Source organism: Hyperoodon ampullatus (genome assembly GCF_949752795.1).
Source record: "Hyperoodon ampullatus genome assembly, chromosome: 13".
Classification (NCBI taxonomy): Eukaryota; Metazoa; Chordata; class Mammalia; order Artiodactyla; family Ziphiidae; genus Hyperoodon; species Hyperoodon ampullatus.
In genome coordinates, this window is record NC_136926.1 from 55,991,698 (window position 1) to 56,012,555 (window position 20,858).

Here is a 20,858-nt window from a genome sequence, read left to right on the forward strand (position 1 = left end):
TATAGCACAGGGAACTATATTCAATATCCTGTGATAAACCATAATGGAAAATAATATAAAAGAAGAATGTCTATATGTGTATGACTGAGTCACTTTGCTCTACAGCAGAGATTGCCACAACATTGTAAATCAATTCTACTTCAATAAAAAAAAGGGAATGCTATTCACCCCTTCTCAACGAATCAGCTCTGGAAGGGGCCCGATACAGAGGGGCTTTTACCTCCACACCTCTGGTTTGATTCTGCATATTAAAAGACTGACCAAACGTCACTCTAATTAGAAGGCAATAAAGTTCCATAAAAAAACAAATTCCAATTTGAATTCACTTCCGGGGGACATTTGTCTTCATTATGGGATGTGCATACTTGGGGTTTGGGGGGCATTTCTGCTTTAAAGAGGATTGTGCCATAATGAGTATGAAGATGGAAAACTTTTTCTCAGTTCTGAATGCCCAGTGCTTGCTCTGAACAAGGTGTCTCAGCCTCCAAGTGCCATTCAGCCAGGCCTGACTACCCTTCCAGACTGCTTTCCTATAATTGTTCCAAGAGAAGAAAGGAAAGAAAAACAGTGCTGACAGATTGTGGAGGTGATAAAGTTCTTGAAAATTAGACCTGCTAATAGGGTAAAAGTCTATTATTGCTTGAAATCTCCTAAGGTTTCATACTTTTTATCCCCCTTCTCTCTCTTTCTCTATTTTTAATTGAAACACAAAATTCTGTAGGAGATCTAGCCAATTGAGTCGATAACGAGTCAAAAGCTTAGGTGTGCAGCTTATTTTGTTCATAATAGATTTTTTTTCCTGCAGCTTCCTGCAGGATCCATCCCCTGCCCAGTGGGATGGTTGTCATGGGATGCAGAGGCTTAGCCTTCTAGAAGAATTTTTGGGCCACTGAATCACTCAGGTCCAATAGCTTCTGGTAAATGCTCCCACTGGAAGTAGAAGTTTCCTTTTCCCCCATTTTCTCCAATTCTGCCTCACTCAGAGTTACAATTTAAGCAAATACATCCCAGTCCTCTTTCAGATATTCTGCATCTTGAGAGGACCATGTCAGAGCCAGATATAGAGACAGAAGAGAAAGTGAGAAGCACTGAGACGGAGGCATCTCCTAGTAGATTGTGATTCAGCCAACAGACAGTGCGTGAGAGACAGTAAAAATCAGAGAGCAAAGTTGGTACTGCATGACCCCAGGGTAGGTCATTTTATTCTATTTTCCATTAAAATAGGAATTGTAGCTGCTTTTTCTGTATTACAAGATTCTAGTAGGAAATGAATGCACTGTAATGTGAGTGTGATGGGTAATTTCCTTTCTAATTGTGGTATAGTTGTTTTACAATGTTGTATTAGTTTCTACTGTACAACAAAGTGGAGTCCCTGTGCTATACATCTGGTTCTCATTTGTTATCTATTTTATACATATGAGTATATATAGGTCAGTCCCAATCTCCCAATTCATTCCACACCCCTTTTCCCCCTTGGTGTCCATATGTTTGTTCTCTACATCTGTGTCTCTATTTCTGCCTTGCAAAGTGGATGTAGATGGACATAGAGACTGTCATACAGAGCGAAGTAACTCAGAAATAGAAAAACAAATATCATATATTAATGCATATATGTGGAATCTAGAAAAATGGTACAGATGAACTGGGTAAATGGTTTAAAAAGGCAACCAATCACTACCTTACATCAAAAACAATGCAAGTACGGTTAAATAAAAGCCACAAATAAATTCAGAAGGCAAAAGTAAGAGTATGTAAACTGAGGCTGTGTTCTAGATATTTTTTCACATGTATACAAATTCCACCTCACCAACTATTGAAGAAGTGGTGTGGCATGGCTGTAGTTGACATGTGCATCAGCTCTGGATCCAGGCTAACTGAATTTAAACCCTTGTTCTGTTGTGAAACAGTGAGTATTTGTTTCTTAGATCCCTTATCTGTAGAAAGATAATCATTCTGGAAGGAATTTTGGGATGCTACCTGGACAGAGTAAGGCGCAATTGACATTAGGTATTCTTTATTCCTCAAGTAAATCTCATATATCCCTGCCTCAATATTTTTATTACACTCTCTTCTCTTCTTTTGAAAAGTCCCCCTGGCTTGTAATATTGTCAACTGATTCTTTATTTGATTTCCTTTGGGTTCAGGAGGCTTTCCCTGACCTTTAAACCTATAGTGGCGTCTCTCTTCTCTGAGCTTGAAGCATTATTGACAGCCCCTGATTTGGATCTTAATTATAGACTGCCAGCTGATATGATTTTTTGTTGTTTATTATCTTCTAGGAAGCAGCATGAACAGTGGAATTAAACTTTGGTATCAACAGAAAAGGGATTGAACTTTTTGTTGGCCCATTATCTTCAAGTACCTCATTTATCCTGAGCTTCATTATATTAACCTGTAATGTAAAGATGATCATAATAACTGCCTCATGATTTTGAAGATCTACAGAGGGACGATCTATGAAAGTTCTTGATAACCAGGAAAATTGATTTACTGTTCTTTTATGTGCTCTGGTCTATCCAACTTAAACATACAGTCTTGAAGAAATGAAATGTTATATATTTAGAGTCCTATAGTACCCGGCAGAATGTTCTGTGCCTGAGTGATACCCAATTAATATTTCCTGATTTTTAAGTTGATGTATTGAATAAATACATTAATTAACAGAGATGCAGATTGAATAAGGTTTCATGGCATGAATGAGAATAATTAGAAGAGAGACAGAGTAGGAAAGGCAGGTAAAAGGTGCCGTAAAGTCATCCCAAAGAAAGGGATCAGCCTTGATTAAAGCAAAAGTATTTGTGTATTTGTGATGTGTGTATGTGTATGGAGAGAGAGAGAGGAGGGAGATATAGGGGCAAAAGCTTAAGAACTAGGAAACTTAATTTAGAAAGGTACATATATACATATATATAAAGGTTCACCATAAGAAAAGGATGCTATGAGTAAATGTTCTCTCCTAACCATGTCAGGCGTAATTCAGAAATAGAACAGGAGAGGAAACAAATATCCTCTTATCCAAGAATAAGATGCTAGAAGAGATGGGATTTTGGTGACTTTCCCAGCCAAGAGGAGAAATGAGGTGAGTAAAATTTATCAGGAACAATGCAGCTTCATTAACTAACTGCTGCAGCCCCCACGGTTGCTTAAAATTCTGACAGGTCCTGAGAGAGAGAGTCCATCAGATTTTGACAAAGAGTGAATCATAATATGCCTTTTTGGGCTATGCTGAAGGCCTCATGGTAGTTCTGGTTCACAGGACCAGTCTTCTGGAACTCCACCACATAAGATATATGTAAGTTCGAAACTTCTGCTTATAAGCAGTTTAACCCTAAAGGGAACTGAATACCTGGAAAAGGTTTAATTTTACACCTATTAATCAAGAAATTATTTCCGAATGGTAGGGATTGTAATGATAAAAGAAAAATAGCGTGTTTATTCCATTGTGTGATTCCTAGAGTTTCAGTGATTTATTGCTCCCAAGTCACATCCCTGATCCTTTGCTAATATCTAACATTTCACACTTTAAAATAAGGCTAGAGAACCATGATGTCCGTCAGTAGGTGAATGGATAAATAAACTCTGGTACATCCAGACAATGGAATATTATTCAGCAATAAAAAGAAATGAGCTGTAAGGCATGAAAAGACAAGGAGGAAACTTAAATGCATATTACTAAGTAAAAGAAGCCAATCTGACTACATACTGTATGATTCCAACTATGTGACCTTCTGGAAAAAGCAAAACCACGGATACACTGTAAAGATCTGTGGTTGCCTATGGTGGGGTGCAGGGAAGGACATGGATAGGTACAGCATAGAGGACTTTTAGGGCAGTGAAGATACTCTCTATGATATTATGATGATGGATACATTTCTTTATATATTTTCACAAGCCAGAGAGTGTCCAGCACCATTAAGGTAAACTATGGACTTTGAGTAATTGTGATGTATCAATGTAGGCTCCTCCTTGGTAAAAGATTTACCTCTCTGGTGAACGATATTGATACTGGGGGATGCTATGCATGTGTGGGAGCAGGAGGGATATGAGTAGTCTCTGCACCTTCCTCTCAATTTTATTGTAAACCTAAAACTTCTCTAAAAAATAAAGTCTTAAAAAATAGAGCTAGAAATAGGGTTCCTAACCTCCGTGACAAAGTATGACTAGTATCAGGTAAGTGTTTGGTGATCAGGGTACATGTTATGGGAAGGAAATAAGAGAGAAAATTACTTTGTGGAGAAATGAGACTTCACAGAGAAGTTGGGCATCGAGATCAGAGGCAGGGAACCCTCACACAGTCTCCATCTGTGACCTGGACTGGAGGAAGTCATAAACTTGGGACATCTGAATTATTCTCATCAACCTCCTCCACACAGATTTGTACCATGTTCATTACTGTCTGGTATCTCGATGCTCACACATTATACTATCTGAACTCATGCACAAGCCTTTGATTATATACTTTGTGATTTTTGGATTTATGCTTTATCTAATGAATTAGAGTTCAAGTGAAGCAAGGACAATGCCTTTTATCTTTTAATATTTTCCACAACATAAAGGACACTACTTAAAAAAAAAAATCAATGAATGCTTGCTAAATGAATTTCTGATAGAATCAACAAACCCAAACAAAGAATGTGAAACTCAGAAGTGGATTTAGAGATTTGGAAATTCATAAAAGTTAAGCAACTTGCCCAAGGTCACACCAGTAGTTGATAGCCATCCAGGACAAGAATTCAGGTGTTCAAATTCCCAACCCAGTGTCCTCCACTATATCATGAGCTGTCTCACAAAGCGTAACAAATTCGGCTTCAAGAATGTTATCTGTTTCCTATTGTCTTCATTTTTCTTCTAAATTTGGCACACAATTTTTGTTCATTGGACCATCTAAACTTCTACTTTTCATTGTTCAAGGGAATTGTCCCTAGAACTATCAATAAAAATGACAGGGATGTCAATCCATCTGTTCATTCATCCATCACATGCCCCAATGCAGTTATTTACATAGTGTCGTGACACCGTGAACAAACACATGTGGAGAAAAAGAGAAAGACGAGAGGACAAAAAAGACATCTGGATGTTTATGAGCCATTTTCCTTACAGTGTGCAATACTCAGTCAGCATTATGTATACAGTAGGTGTATCTGTCACGGTCTATATGATGCTTTGGTGATAGTGCATTAGCCATTATCAATAAAACCATTACAAAAGACTACCCCAAGTTCTGCTGAGATGTATACACTGGTACATTGCCAAATAGTTGCATGTGGTGTAGAAATCTGCAAGAGTTTATTAGACATTATTATTCTTACAGAAGCTTCTTGCTAAATAAACACATAGATTTCCAGAACTAGGGCCTCTAACTCAAACACTTACACCGATGTCTCACACAAAGTTGTTAAAGAAAAGAATCTTGCAGTGTGGTTCTGTCTTGGTTTCATTACTACCATTCTGTATACATAAACATACTCACATATACAGACACGATCACACACAAACACAGAACCATCACATTTTAAAGGACTTAAAGCTGGAATTTAACCCTACAAAGCTGCACTGAACTCAAAACACAGCCCACAGAAGACCATGTCTTTTCTCTCTCTTACATCCTCTCAGGACACCAATTAGATGACTGAACACATAGTCAGTACTCAGCAAATTGACTGAAATATTGATTTTTTTTAACTGTCACAATCTCTGCAGATTTTGTTTTATAGCCAAGGAGAAATTCTATGGTCATTAAATGATGATCAATTTCTTCAAGCAAGTGAGTTACATCCTAAAGAAAAGGAAGGTGATCTGACAGTTACAGGATTTTAGATTGCTATTTTATATATATATTTATATATATATATATATATATATTTATATATATATTTATATATATATATATTTTTTTTTTTTTTTTTTTTTTTTTTTTTGCAGACAGTGTGTAAGGTGGTAGAGTTGAAGGAAGTGAGGATTCTATTTTGTTAGTGATAATTGTGTTTTCATCCCATAAATCTGAGAGGGAACATACCAGCTCTTTACATGCTCCTCCTCCTAATCTCTCCTACAACACTATCCCTCCACCCAAATAAAAATACATGGGGTTCTAAGCTGGACATTAGTCAGAGCAAACCAGAACAAAGACTTTTCAAATTTTCCACCTCTGGGGCTTCCCTGGTGGTGCAGTGGTTGAGAGTCCGCCTGCTGATGCAGGGGACATGGGTTTGTGCCCTGGTCCAGGAAGATCCCACGTGCCACGGAGTGGCTGGGCCCGTGAGCCATGGCCACTGAGCCTGCGTGTCCGGAACCTGTGCTCCTCAACGGGAGAGGCCACAACAGTGATAGGCCCGCGTACCGAAAAAAAAAAAAATCTTCCACCTCTGTACACCTGTGAAGCGATGCCTACTTCTCCCTTTCATCCAGCTAAAGGAAACTTTTTTTTTTAACCTTCTCTGATCCACTTCCCCTTTTTCCTCCTTCTAAAAAGGAAGAATTCTTTTTTGCTGGAAGGAGGGAGGAGAGAGGGAAAACAAATGCTATCTGTGGCTGGTCTGGAGCAGAAATGTCTGTGGTTTAGGGCATGTAGGATATTTTTAGTAGTTGTGGTGTATAAAAAGATTGGAGAGGGGGGAGTGATTTTTACAGTTTTTTAAGTGGGTCATAAATTAGATCTCCTTTAACATCCTTCAAGATGTGTAAGTAAATAATGGAATTATTTGTTAAACTTCTGGCTGCTGGCCTGCTTCTTGAGTACAGTATTGTGGAAAGACTTGGCCGTACGATTTCTAAGTTCTGAATATTTATATAGGAAGACTTAGAGGTGAGTCTTTACAGGTCATCCAATCCTAACTCTCACACAGGATTTGGATCTCAGCTGCATGATTATTGGAAGAGCTTTGGCGGGCCTCTGGTTAAGTACTCCCAATGTTGATATTTCATATGCAGCTGAACTTTGCTTTGCTACAACCTCCATGCATTAGTTCTAATGGTATTCTCTGGAGAGGCATAGAATAATTTTACTTCCTTCTTCATTATCTGCCCCTAAACTATATTGTCAGTAAGTTTGTTCTCACATCCCTCAGTAAATATGTTCTCCTCCACTCTGAATATCACTGGTTCTTTCAATAAGTCCTATGACATATGTCCAGACCCTCTAAAATGACTTTTCCTCTTATCTGAACATATTTCATGTTGTAAATATCATATGTAAACTGTGGCTTGTAAGTAAATATAACACTCCAGATGTAGTCTAAGTGTGATTTCAAGGGCTCAACAGAACTATTATTTTCTTTCATTTTTTGTTTATTTTTTTCTTGGCATTATACCACCTCATTTCTCCTCTCACATGCTGTTAGCCCTGGTTGAATAACTTTCCATGTCCTAGGATAAAACTTGCACACATGTGTTAATCTGTACACTTTCAGAAAGAGTTTGCATAGTTGGTGTGATAATTAACTCTGGAGTCAGATCTAAATGGGTTTAGATCTCAGCTGGACCATCCACAGGCTAAAAGACTTCAAGAAAGTTTATTAATCAGTAAGTTTTTTCACTTATGCATTGTTTTTAAGCAATGCACTAAACATTCCTTTATGTATTATTCTCAATTAAATGTTATCTTTTCAGTTTGAGCACATCATTGCAGATACTTAAGGTGGTTTTGAAATCTTAAAGCCATTCAAACTTTCATAATTGAAATGGTTCAAGAATTCATTCTTCTACTAGCTTTCCATCATCTACCTGTAAGAATAATGTCTTCTACAACCTTTATCCTTAAAGAGTGACCCATGGACGAGTAATATAAGCATTACCTGGAAACTTGTTAGAAATGCAGACTCTCAGACTCCAGATCTACTGAATCAGAATTTGCTTTTAACAAATTACCCAGGTGATGCAAATTAAAGTTGGAGAATCTCTAAATCTTTATTCTCAGAGCTGAGAAAAATAGTAACCAATACAGTGCATTCGAGAATTACTTCTAAATCAGTAATGACCAGTTAATAAACTCTTTGTATAGGTTCAAGAAATATGAGAACACCTATTACTACTGTTATTTTCTTTTTTTTTTTTTTTTTTTTTTTACTACTGTTATTTAAACAATGTTCCATCACTCTCTCAAAGTAGATTATAAGAATTTTAAACAAATACTCCTCTTGATTTCCTCCCCGTTTGATTCACTCTTAATCTGAGTGAATGTGTGTCAAGGCTAGGGAGGGTGAACACACAGCCAGTGTTCTGAAGGTTGGTGCCTGGCTTCAAATCTTGCCTTGGCTGCTTAACTCCCAGGTGACTTGGGCCATTTGCTTACCATCTAAGTCCCAGTTTCCTGATTTGTAAAATGAAGATAATAACAGTACCTGTCTCCTAGCTTTATTGAGAAGATTAAACAAGGTAACCCATGTAAATAATTTAGAAAAAAAATGCCTTAAATGTGGTAAGTGTTCCCTTTCTTTCCTGAATCCTTACAATGGTTTTATTTAGAGTGTTGGCTCTGGGTCATAACGGACATTTTTGTATGTTGTCTCTATATTTAAACTCTAAGTGCCTTGATGATACTATTTTATGCAGGCATTCCCTAAGACATAACCAGGCAATTTGTCTAATGTCCATACGTGAGACAGTTTGGAAGTTGAAATACATTTTTCAGTAGAATCTTAACCTAATCCACAAATGCTTATCCAAGCAATGATAAGGATGATAATAGTTATTCTATACTTCTATGACTGCTACTGCTAATCATACTATAGTGTCTAACTGCCTCTTATAGTGATATGATGTAACTCCTCTTTCTCTAGGGAGTTTGGAAGACAGAGGCTGGAAGGAAGTGAGGGTGGGATTCAGTGCTCCAGAAATCGAGTGAAACCAGTTGGCATGATTTGTGGACCAAGAATGTCACCATATCAGTAAGCAAAAATGTTGCGGCCATCAAGGTATCAGCCACTGCAGCCACCTGGATGATGCACACTGAGAGGATTCAGGATATAGCAAAACAGGACACTGGCCCTAGATAATTAAGGTGAATATCAGGAGAATAATTTCATTAAGCCCAGATTCTTGCATCTTCCCATACATTGAAAAGTGCTAAATTCATTAACTTGAGATGTTTGTTTTTCTTTAATTAACATTAATCTTTTGATGTTCGACTACCTGGAATTTTTTTTTGCAAAAATTTTCTATATATCCTTCGTCCTCCTTTACCTCTTTGGAACAGTCCTCAGAGCTATCCGAGAGGATTTATCCCTGGATTAAATCCTCAGTAAGTCTGCTGAATAAAACACATATCTCAAATTTAGGTTGTGCATTTTTTTTAAGCCAACAGAGAACATATATGTACTGGTTATACTTGCCTTCCATCAAACTCTCTGAGGAGTAAAGATGGTAAATACTTGTATAAACAAATAGAAGCCCCAGCCTTGCAACTAAAAGTCTTCAATTTGAGTCTCAGCTTTCATATTTACTAAATTTCAGACTTTATTCAATTTAAATTATTTAGGCCTTCATTTCCCTTTTTGTAACATAAAAAGGATTGCCAATATTCTCACCAGGTGACTAAAAAATGAATATTCATTAGAAATATCTTTGTAAACACTTAATTTCTAGGAAAAGCATGAAGAAGAAAAGTGATGTTGATAATAGAAGTATTTCCTTCCTTTGACTCTGGTGGTCGCTCTACTCTTACAAGATGTTATGCAAAATCTATGCTTTGGATATGCTTTATGATTCTTCATGGAAATCTCTGAGAGAGGTATTAGAAGAAACTAGTGGAATTGATTTCTGCCAGCAACACAATTGCTGTTTATTTCTACAATTGACACAATATGGAGACAACTGTATTATATCAAAGACGTTAAAAGCTGCCCTTAAGTAACTCCCCCACTGGCCTGCCATGAGGTTAGGTTGCTGTAATGGTATTATTCCTTAAAGGCATCTAGTGGAGCTATCACTCTTTTTTTTTTTTTTTAAGCTGGGTCAAGGCTAATGTGTTATCCTAGGAGGATTCATATATTATCTAGTTAACATATTAGCAGGGGCTATTGTCTCTGATTAAACCATTACTACCCCCTGTCCTGTAGCAAAAAAAAAAAAAAAGGACTCAAGGGGAATGGGTCACATGATGGACTCATTTTAATGAAAGAGAAGCAAAATTAAGAGTTTGAGATTAAGTTTGGGGCTAGTTAAAATTTTGATTTCATGGCTTCCAGGCACTTAATCATTGAGACTGGGTCTCCAGAAGAGGCTTCTAGAAAGCTAACCCAATTTATTATCACTTTCAAGGGTCAGGATGTGTTGTTGACACACATTGAGGCCAAACAAACAAAAACATTGGAGTTAGAATTTGGAGCAGAGAAAGGTTTATTACAGGACCAAGCAAGGAGAACAGGGCAGCCCAAGCTCAAAAGAGCCAAAATAGTTGTTAGTTGTTAGTTGATAGTTCTGGGGGAAGAGTTTTTATAGGCAAAGTTGGAGGCAGGGAGAGGTCTTTACGGTGTGTGACTTTCTTCTGATTTGTTCGTAGTGAGGTAACAGGACAGTGTTCTGGGAATCTCAATCATCAGCCTTCTGGTTCCAACCAGTCAGGGATCCATGTGCTTGTGTTCAGCCTGAAGTTACCATCCTCCATCTGGGTGTGGGTCTTAGTTCCCATAGAAGAACTCAGAGATGTGTATCAGATTGTCATGCACCCCTCTTGAGGAGGAACCAGGACCCTGCCCCACTGCTGCACTATTGTTTCTTGATGCCTTTCCTTTGTTTCTGCATTCCCTCACTCCTCTAATGAGTAACTGTTTGAATCTGCCCTTTGGAACTCAAGGAAGGTCTAGGAGGCTGAAACCTTTTTCCCACAAACAAGAAACAAGGGACACAAAAAAAGGCTTTTGTACCTGGGAGGGCCAGGTCCTGCTCAGTTACAATCCCCCCTTTTCTCTGATACTCCTCAATCTTGAGGGGAACAGATGTTGGACAAGAAAGGGAATGACATTTTAGATAGAGAGGTTAATCATAAGCTCAGCAGAGGAACTTGGTTTTAGGGGGACTTGGTTTCAGATTTGCTCACGTGTTGGACTCCATATGTAGTTCAGCATGGGGTTCATATGAAAGTATTAATATTAAAGGCATTTAGGTTCCTTTATAAGACTTAAAAGTAGTAGTTAAACTTCCTCTTTATCAAAGATGTTGTTCCCTTTATCATCAACATATGAAACACATTTTGGGAAATTTATTTCAGTTTCCCTTTAAGTTCATATATATATGTGTGTATATATATATATATATATATATATATATATATATATATATATATATACATACACATGTACATACATCTATTCTGGAATAATTTTTGATTTATAATGAAACATCAGTTCTTCATGTTTTCTAATATTTTTGGGCCCTGGAAAAGTTTCATCTCATAGACCTAAAGCTGTAAGATGATAATATTGAAATGCAAGTCACAAGCTTCAATTAGGTACAATCAGAAATCATGCGGTGACTTCATTAAGTATCATTAAGAATGATCAAAATATTGCTCTTAGGAAAAATACATCAAAAGCATTGCATTTACACATTGATTAAACAGGATCTGCAATTTCTAAAATCTGGTATGGGAAAAAAGAATGGAGTAAATTAAGTGCTCATATTCCACTTAGCAACAAGGGAGTGCTTAGCAACTGGCAAAGGAAGACATAAAGGGAGATGGTGGAAAACAAAATATGATCAGCCTCTCAAACTGGGGGAGGAATCAAGAAAGGACAATGTAACTAATTGGGGCTGGAGGAGAGGTTGCTGTCCCAGGAGCAGTGGGAAAGTTCATGTTAGCCTGATTTGTATAAGATTTTTAGCTTTAGGAAATTAAGCTTATAATTAGGGAATCAAGAGTACAGGAAGGACACTCACCAAAGCCATGAGTGTGGCTAGAGTCATCTCTGGTGACATGCATGTACCCATTTACAAATATTTTTCCCTTTTACTCGTGTGCTAAGGTGCATAGCCGAGTTCTCAGTTCCACAAGATTTTAAATCTTAAGGAGGTTTAAGGAAGACTTGATGTTATACCCCTTTGAGAACTCTTCAATAGTATTAGTTTTCTAATTACTCCCCCTGATCCCCTTGCTTTGCATTTTATCTGCATTCCTTGGTAGTACCATTCATCCCATGACTTCAGCTCCTATTGTGCACTGATAATTCTCAACCCTTTTTATCCACTTAGAGACACCTCTTTCCTGTGTTTCAATCTGTGCCCATGAATGTTCATGGGCTACTGAAACCTACCATGGTAAATCTCATTCTCCCCACCCTCTTGCTCCCCACTTGGATGTACCATCTTAGGAAGACCATCACCCATGCAGTCACCCCATCCAGGACCCTCCCTACATCTGTCTCCTCATCACCCACATCCAGTCTGTAGCTAAATTCATTGATTCTTTCTCTGAAATGTGTGTCAGTCTCACTCTTCTTCACAATAACTCTAAAATAAAAAATGAAAAATAAATCATCATCCTTCACCAAAATCCAAATTCGTAGCATCAGATGAAGGTTCCTCATCATCTGGCTTTTTTCATTGACTGTTTTCTTTTTACCTTGGTTCTGCCATTCCAGTTTGCACGTAGCCCATGTTTGGGTCATAGCAAATATGTTCTCATTCCTGGAAGGTGCCATGTTTTCTGACACCTCTTATCCAAAATTGACAGTGTGCTCTTCTTTTACCATGCCCTGACTTTATCTGAATCTTGAAAACTTACATAGACTTCTCATGATTACCTCTTTGTATCATTCCTAATGCTGGGCTTATGGTAAAGTCATATTAAGTATTATCAAATAATTCCCAAAGGAACAGACATTTACAATTTAATTTCAGATATTACAGTAAGTATCACTGGAAATAGTAGACATTCAATAAATATGTTTAATTGAATTAAATACATGGACAAGAATCCAGCATCCTCAAAATCAGAATCCACAGATGAGGAGTTGAAAACATTTGTTCTGTAAAGAACCAGATAGTAAATATTTTAGGCTTTGCAGGCCATATAGTCTCTGTTGCCACCACTAAATTCTTCCACTGTAGCATAAAAGCAGCCACAGACAGAAAAAAAAAAAAAAAGCATTGCAGTGGTCTAATAAAACTTTATTTATGGACACTGAAATTTAAATTTCATATACTTTTTAGGTGTCACAAGAGAGTATTCTTTTTTTTTAACCACTTAAAACTATTGAAGCAATTTACTCAGAAACTATATAAAACCACCTAGCCAGCTGGATTCAACCCACAGGCTGTGGTTTGCTGATTTCTGCTATAGCTCATCACTGGTTTCAGCTCCTTATTTGGTCAACATTTTATACAAACCTCATTTGGATTGTTGCCACCAACGGTTAACATAAATCATATCCATGCCATTGCTTTATTCTAGCAGTCATTTTAGCTATACCCCAACCTGGAAGTACCCCAGACTTATGAGGCTTTCTCTTAATACTTGTTATGACTGTGTATATCGAACAGGTAAAGAGCTTATCCCATTCTTTCTAGCAATTTTAGAACAAACACAGAGCCTCTGTGTGATCCAGTGTTTGACAACCATTTACTCCTATATTGTCACATCCCATATGGTCACAATTAATTTTTCACTATCAACTTGCTTCCTAAGAATCAATTTTTTTTCCCCTGAATTGCCATCTTCTCCTCTGTCAAGGCAATTTCTTCCCTTATCTAAAGCATTTTATTTTTTTTAACAGAGTATCACTTTTAATCTTACTAATATTACTAAATTGATCTTACTAAACTTGACTCGCCCTTCTGACCAATAGGAAATCGTGAATTCTTATAATTTTCTATGGTAAGTTCTTTTTCTCTACTCCCAGTATTCCATACTTACAAGATACATTATGATTCTTACTTAGTCTGTTCAAGCTGCTATTATAAAATACCATACACGGGGTCACTTATAAACAACAGAAATTTATTTCTGACAGTTCTGAAGGCTGGTAAGTCAAGGTCCTGGCAGATTCAGTATCTGGCAAGGGCCTGCTTTCTGTTTCATAGATGGTCATTCGCTCTCTGTGTTCTCACATGGCAGAAGGGGGTGAGGGGACTCTCTGGGATCTCTTATAAGGGCATTAATCCCATTCAAGAATGTGCTACCCTCATGACCCAATTGCTTCCCAAAGGTCCCAAGTCCAACCACTATCATATTGGGAATTAGGTTTCAACATAAGAATTTTGGGGAGGGACACAAATATTAAATCCAAACCAAATACACAATACTTATATTCAAAACAAGAATGATGACAAGAGGAAGGAATAAGAGGAGGCAGAGTAAGAGAATGAGAAGAATAAAGAAAGGGGAAAATATAATAAGAGGGGATAGAGACCAAAAAGAAAGAAACAAATAGGGAGGTTATATTACATACTTAAAATGAGATTGTATGAAACTCTTTCACCAATATTATCTGCTATGAGCTAGGAAACTGGAAAAATTACTTTTGACCTGGAGAAGTTAATTAGTCAAAACGAGAAAGGAGGATAAAATCATATATTTTTAACCTTTTTTTCCTGAATCACACTCTATTTGAAAGTCTGATAGAAGATACTTCAGGCTGACAGTTTCTCAAGTTCCATCTGTGTTCAGGCTCTGGGCATCCTGGGTCTTTTTATATGGATAGAAATCAAACCCTAGTACAACATCAGAATGTTCTAGCTTCTTGCAATGGTATTTACATTCCTCTGCTGCTCTTTCAAAAGATGTCCAGACCTATAAATATTAAGCTACATTTTGGGGCCCTAACCATGAGTGAGGGCAGTTACCATTTAATATTGCCAAGGGAAGGGAATAGGTGCAGGAGTAGGCAAGGGAAAGAAACACAAAACCAAAAATGTCAAATCTGATTGATTTAAAACTAGGTAGGCAAATCAACAAGGGCTGATCCAGCATCACTGGAGAGTGAGGTCAGACAGGGCTGTTTTAAAATTATTTGGTATTTTCAGAAATTGATTACTTACGGAGAGCATTAAGAAGTAGCAGTGCACATTCATTTAATGGGCCAGTGACTCTTGTACAGGGCTGGAGTCGTCCCATTCAATCTCATCTACTCCTTGTTAACTTGTGCTTTCTTCTGGAGAGTGTTTATTTATTACAGATGCTATAAGCATAAACTACAAACTAGAATAATAAATAATGCCCTAAATGGGATTTTGCAAGCACCACCTTCCCACCCATCTTTCTACTCCCAGCCCCCAGTGTGACAGGCACCATTGTTTACAGGCCTGTGAATGTCTGTAGGGCTGAAGAACAAGTCCTTTTCTGTCCTAAGGTGCATTTCAGTGTGGAGACAGCCACTTATATGGAGATAACTTAAGGACACTGGGATGTCCTCCTGTTCCCCAAAAGTGCTCCTCAGTGGTCCATTCCTCGAAGGGACATTCCACTGGTTCTCTGAGTTAGTAATACCCTTTGCAGATATGAACAGTCTTGACAGAAGTGTCATACATTACTGCAGTCCTAGATATACAACTTGGTATAAATTCATGTTGTTGGTCATTTCCTACCCTATCAGCTGGAAACAGGCCCCAAAGGGAAAACTGAGATGATGGAGAAACAGAGGAATGTTTTGGAATATGAACCATGGACAAGTGGGCTATAGTTGGGAGTTGCACTTCAAGAAAATCTGTAGATCTGTAGAGTGAGGCGATAAGAGGGCAAGGACTTTGACATGTGCGTGAGTGGGCACACACACACAGACACACACAGACTTCACCCAGAACCAAAAATGGAACTTCATCTTTAACTTCCAATCTGATAACTGCCTAAAGGTGAGTCTCCATTTCTCCAGAGAGATCTTTTCAAAATTTCCCTTATGGCTTTGCAGATGTTGTCACCTCGGAACCTCCCGCGCTACCCAACCATTGTCAACCCTACCATGTTATTTGACATCACCTTCAACGCCGAGCCCTTGGGCTGTGTCTCCTTCGAGCTGGTTGCAGACAAAGTTCCAAAGACAGCAGAAAACTTTCGTGCTCTGAGCACTGGGAAGAAAGGCTTCGGTTATAAAGGTTCCTGCTTTCACAGAACAATTCCGGGATTTATGTGTCAGAGTGGTGACTTCACATGCCATAATGGCACTGGTGTCAAGTCCATCTATGGAGAGAAATTTGATGATGAGAATTTCCTCCTGAAGCATATGGGTTCTGGTATCTTGTCCATGGCAAATGCTGGCCTCAACAGAAACGGTTCCCAGGTTTTCATCTGCACAGCCAAGACTGAGTGGTTGGATGGCAAGCATGTGGTCTTTGGCAAAGTGAAAGAGGGCATGAATATTGTGGAAGCCATGGAGCACTTTGAGTCCAGGAATGGCAAGACCAGCAAGAAGATCACCATTGCTGACTGTGAACAAATCTAATAATAAATTTGACTTGTGTTTTATCTTAACCACCAGACCATTCCTTCTGTAGCTCAGGAGAGCACCCCTTCATCCCCATCTGCTCAAAATATACTATATTTTTTGTGCTCTCATTGCACTTCTTTGGGTTCCATATTTTCCTTATAGCCCTCCATGTTTAGCTGAATTGCAAAGTTTAGTTTATGGTCATGAAATAAAAACTAAACAATAAAAAAAAAAATCTTCCCTTATGACATAGCGAGAGTCCCCACTAGAAACTGCTGGTTTATTCTTACACAGATTTTCTCTTTTAATTCATTAACACTAAGGACATACCATCCACATCCCTCTCTTTATAACTTTATACAACTTTTAAAGCTGATCTCAAACTGCAAACCCTAAACGCTGTTACCTATTTCTTTGACTAAAATTGTCTTACTCTGATTTCCCATTATCTTTTTAAATGCTTAATTCTGTTTTTACAGTTGTATTCTCAGATGATTTTATTTATCTCACATAAAATACAAACTCTTTTATGGCAAGAACTCCCCTGTGTTTCTTGTATCCCTAACATATGGTTGCATCCAGGACGCAAACCCAAGTATAAAATCAAAAAGTCACTTATCCTCCCTCCGTTTTTTAAAAAGAGGGCATTTGGGTGAGGTGCGTGTACTAGAATGACTGTCATATTCCCCATGCACTGTATGGAGCTAACTAGTACTCCTGAGACTATAGCTTTATGGATTTTGTGTGTTTCTCCAAAGTGAATCTTTCAGGTATCTTTCTAAAATGGTAAGAGAATTCCTTTAGGATATTTATTTCATATGAGTAAAGATATAAAGTGCATCAATGCATGTATATCCACTGGTGAAAAATGCAGCACTTCCTAGGCTTGTGTTTTTCAGCTGTCCCACAATGCATTTACTGTCGTCTAATTAGGCATTCTAAGAACATAAAGTCCCGTTGTTTTTACCCTGCAACAATTATAATCCAGTGTACCTGACATCACAGTATTTATCCCCAGAAATATTGACTCCATGGCAAAGGCAGCAATATGAATGCATCACAGGACCAAACAAAACAGTGAGGGAGACCCTAAAGGAAGTACTCCATATTCAGATACAAATGGGGTTCACAATGAACACATCACCAATTTTAATAAACCTGATGAAAGGGAAGTAGATTGGATATGAAAGTCAAATATACTTGAGATCCCCTGCTTGTCTAAGAGCCCCTCTTTAAATTAAGACTTTTCCAGGTGATTAAGGAGAACGCCAGCACTTCAAAGGGAAGCAGAGCCTTGTTCTCTGCACCTCCACAGGCGACCAGCTCTCTTTCCCTTCGTCCAGATGGAGGATTTGTTCTCCCAAAGTTGGTCAGGTGCTGCGCCTGTCCAAAAAGGGGAAACGAGCGAGGCTTTAGGAGCCTGCACCTGTTTGAAAAGCAATGCTGCTACCTTGGCTCCAAAGCCCCAAACATCAAATGCCTCCCTTTGCCAAGCAGCTTGGTTATTCCCCAGGCATTTTCAATCTAGTTGAGTAAAACAAAAATTGCATAATTTGTCATTATTTTCAAGGAATGAGATGTGTCTTCTACAATTCCTTTCGAGTTAAATACAGTGATGCTGAGCTTCCTGTGAACGCCACTGCCTTCTTTCTCAGAAAGAATAAAAATAAAGAATGGTAAAAGAAACACCCAATTGATTGACTGTAATTTGCTCTGATATTTGTTATTGGTGTGTTCTTTGTATACATTTTTATGGATAGGTAGCAGAAAAATTATTTTCCCAGGTCTTTATTAAAGAGAAGCCAAACCCTCTGGGAAAAGCTGGGACTGGAAGCCAGGACTTCTGAGTCAACTACAAGATTCAAAACAAATAAATCACATTAATTTAGGAAAGTCACAAGTCATATAATCATTCAATTTCCTCATCTTTAAAATGCAGATTAAAATGATCTTCTCTAAATGTATCCCATTTTATTATGAAACTAAAATTTTAAAAATTGATAAGAAAGTGCTTTAAAATGTTGAATATTCTCTGTAAATGTAAAGTAGTTTGAATGAGAAATAAAGGGTGGGGTAGGATTCTTAGACAGGAGTCCAACCGCTCTTTCTATGGTGAAAGCTTCAAACCCAGGCAGAGAGGGGAATGAAGAGCAAAGAAAACAACTCAGAACAATCATCGGAAAGCAAGGGCATCCTCAATCTCATCTATTAAAAGCTGAGAAAAACACCTAAAAACCTCCACCATATTTTTTTTGTGTACAGTGCCTTTCTGCTGCCATTTGGTTACAACAATAGTGGAGAAAAATAGGCCCATAAAGCAAGATTGATTGCTAGGAAGATGATCAATTGCTGCTGTGAAAGGGGAAAAATCTGATAAATGTTTTTTGTTTTTTTTTCCCTCTCTTCACAACCTTTTGCTAAAGCTGTGCAAAATGTGTCATGCATAAAATGTATGCAATTTTCATGTAATTAGAGGAACACAAGATGAAAATGAGTTCCATCAGAGCAATCAAGGATGGTAATGTGGTATGTATTTGTCAGTGCCTATTTGTCATGAAAGCAAAACCCAGTAAGTTAGATATTTTATTTCATTTTAACTCTGAAAAACATAAATGTCATTTTGCCATGGCCAAATTTATAAATTTCAATAATCTTCATTTTTTTGAAAAGTGAAATTTTGGAACTGCAGATTAGATTATTTTACTCTTTTAAAGAATAGAATACCATCTTAAGAAAAACACTGAGATTATAGGAAAGATTTATTTCATGGAGGGTCAGATTTACAGTGGAAGGTGATAGGTTTACAGTTTGCTACACAAAAACACAATATAATTTATTTTCTCTAAAAATAACACTTACATCTTACAGTAGCATATGCTTCTGATCCCATCCCCATACCCCCAAAACCACAGGTATTAAGTTTTTATATTCTTCTTGAGCAAGAGGACATACGTTTTTCTTTCTTCCTTTCGTACTCTTTCCCTTCCTTTATCCCTTCTTTCTTTCCTTCCTTCCTTTCTGTCTATCCATTCACTTATTCATTTATTATGTTTTTGAAACAGTTTATTGAGCATCAGAATTGTGCCAGGCATCTAAATTCTGATTATGTAAAATTAAAAAAAAAAAGACATGACCCATGTTCTCAAGCTGATTTCACTTAGTGGGGTCAGTGTCAAGTAAGGAATTAATGCGGTGAGATAGTGTCATAATAGGGACAGATTCAGGAGTTAATGGGGAGTTGTGTAAGCTTCAGCTGGTAAAGCTTATGGGAAGATTACTGTCTGGTCAGTCCTGCGTTAGTCACTAAGTAGGATAGATGTGGGAAAAGGCAGTCCTGACAGATGAACAAGTAAGGCAAAAGATGTGAGGACACTGAAAACTTAGCCTGCTTGTGAAGGTGCAACTAGTTAATTATTTCCATGGTGGAAAGTGTGAAATGAATTGGAGAAGGAAAAATGAGGAAGATCCTCATAGGCCAGGCTAAGGTGTTTGATCTCTGTCTTCAGTGTAATAGGAATACTTTTCATGTTTAAAGCAGAAATACTGTATAATCAAATCTGATGGTAGAAGGACAGTCTAGCAGTAGCATGGAGAATGGATGTGAGTGGGTGGGACCAGTTAGGACTCTATAAGAACAACCCAGCTTAGAGATAGTGATGATTGGAGCAAGATGGGAAATGGATGGGTTTGAGATACCTTACAGAATAATTTACATGATTTAGAAATGGATTACTAATAGGAGATTAGGCAGACAGAGGACTTAAAATATTTAAGGCAGGACATTTGGTGGATAGTGATACCTTTTAGTAAGTCAGGGAGTACAGGAAAAGGAGCAAATATTACTTGGAAAATAATGAGTTACAACTTGGACCTGTTTAATGTGATATAATGGTGGAATGCTTAAGATAGATAATTATGGTATACACAATCTACATATTTGGGATCCAGACATTTTCCTTTCCTGAAATATTGTGAGTTTGTAAAGTTGTCAGATCTAAGCTAAGACAATATTCATTCATTCATTTAATTTGAGAGTGAATATCAAGCATCTACACTGTCTAGTTAAAGTAGTGGTAAAGCACTAGGGCTGTCTACAATATTATACATTTTTGGACACAAAACATACCTCTTCCAGTTATGATCTTTTTGACACAGCGTATTTGCAAAAACCCTATTAATCCTCATTTTTCTTATCTGTGAAATTAAAGTTATTATATCCACTCTATAGAATTAATTATGAGGTTGAAGGGAGATGAAACACACAGAGTAGTGAGCACAGTTCCTGACATGTAGTTATATAATTAGCATTATTGAGATCCAAGTCACTAATGTGTATGTGAAGTCAACAAATATGAAAAATATACAAATATCTCCAGGAAATTTGAGCTATCAAATTATTTTACTTTTTAAAATAATCTAGTACCAACTAATGCTAAATAGGTGATAAGTACATCTAAAAACACTTTAAAAATTATAATTTGATAGCCCTATATAACAAAAAAT

The 20,858-nt window shown here is 37.5% G+C and overlaps 1 protein-coding gene across 1 annotated transcript; it reads left to right on the plus strand.

Annotated features, from left to right (window-relative positions):
• Positions 1-16,055: 16,055 nt before the first annotated feature.
• Positions 16,056-16,399, plus strand: LOC307062336 (peptidyl-prolyl cis-trans isomerase A-like; the record flags this gene model as incomplete). The annotated part of the gene is made up of 1 exon (XM_079718037.1): positions 16,056-16,399. The coding sequence occupies one exon, from the start codon at positions 16,056-16,058 to the stop codon at positions 16,368-16,370; it is 315 nt and encodes a 104-aa protein (XP_079574163.1). The 3' UTR covers positions 16,371-16,399.
• Between the last annotated feature and the right edge of the window lie 4,459 nt (positions 16,400-20,858).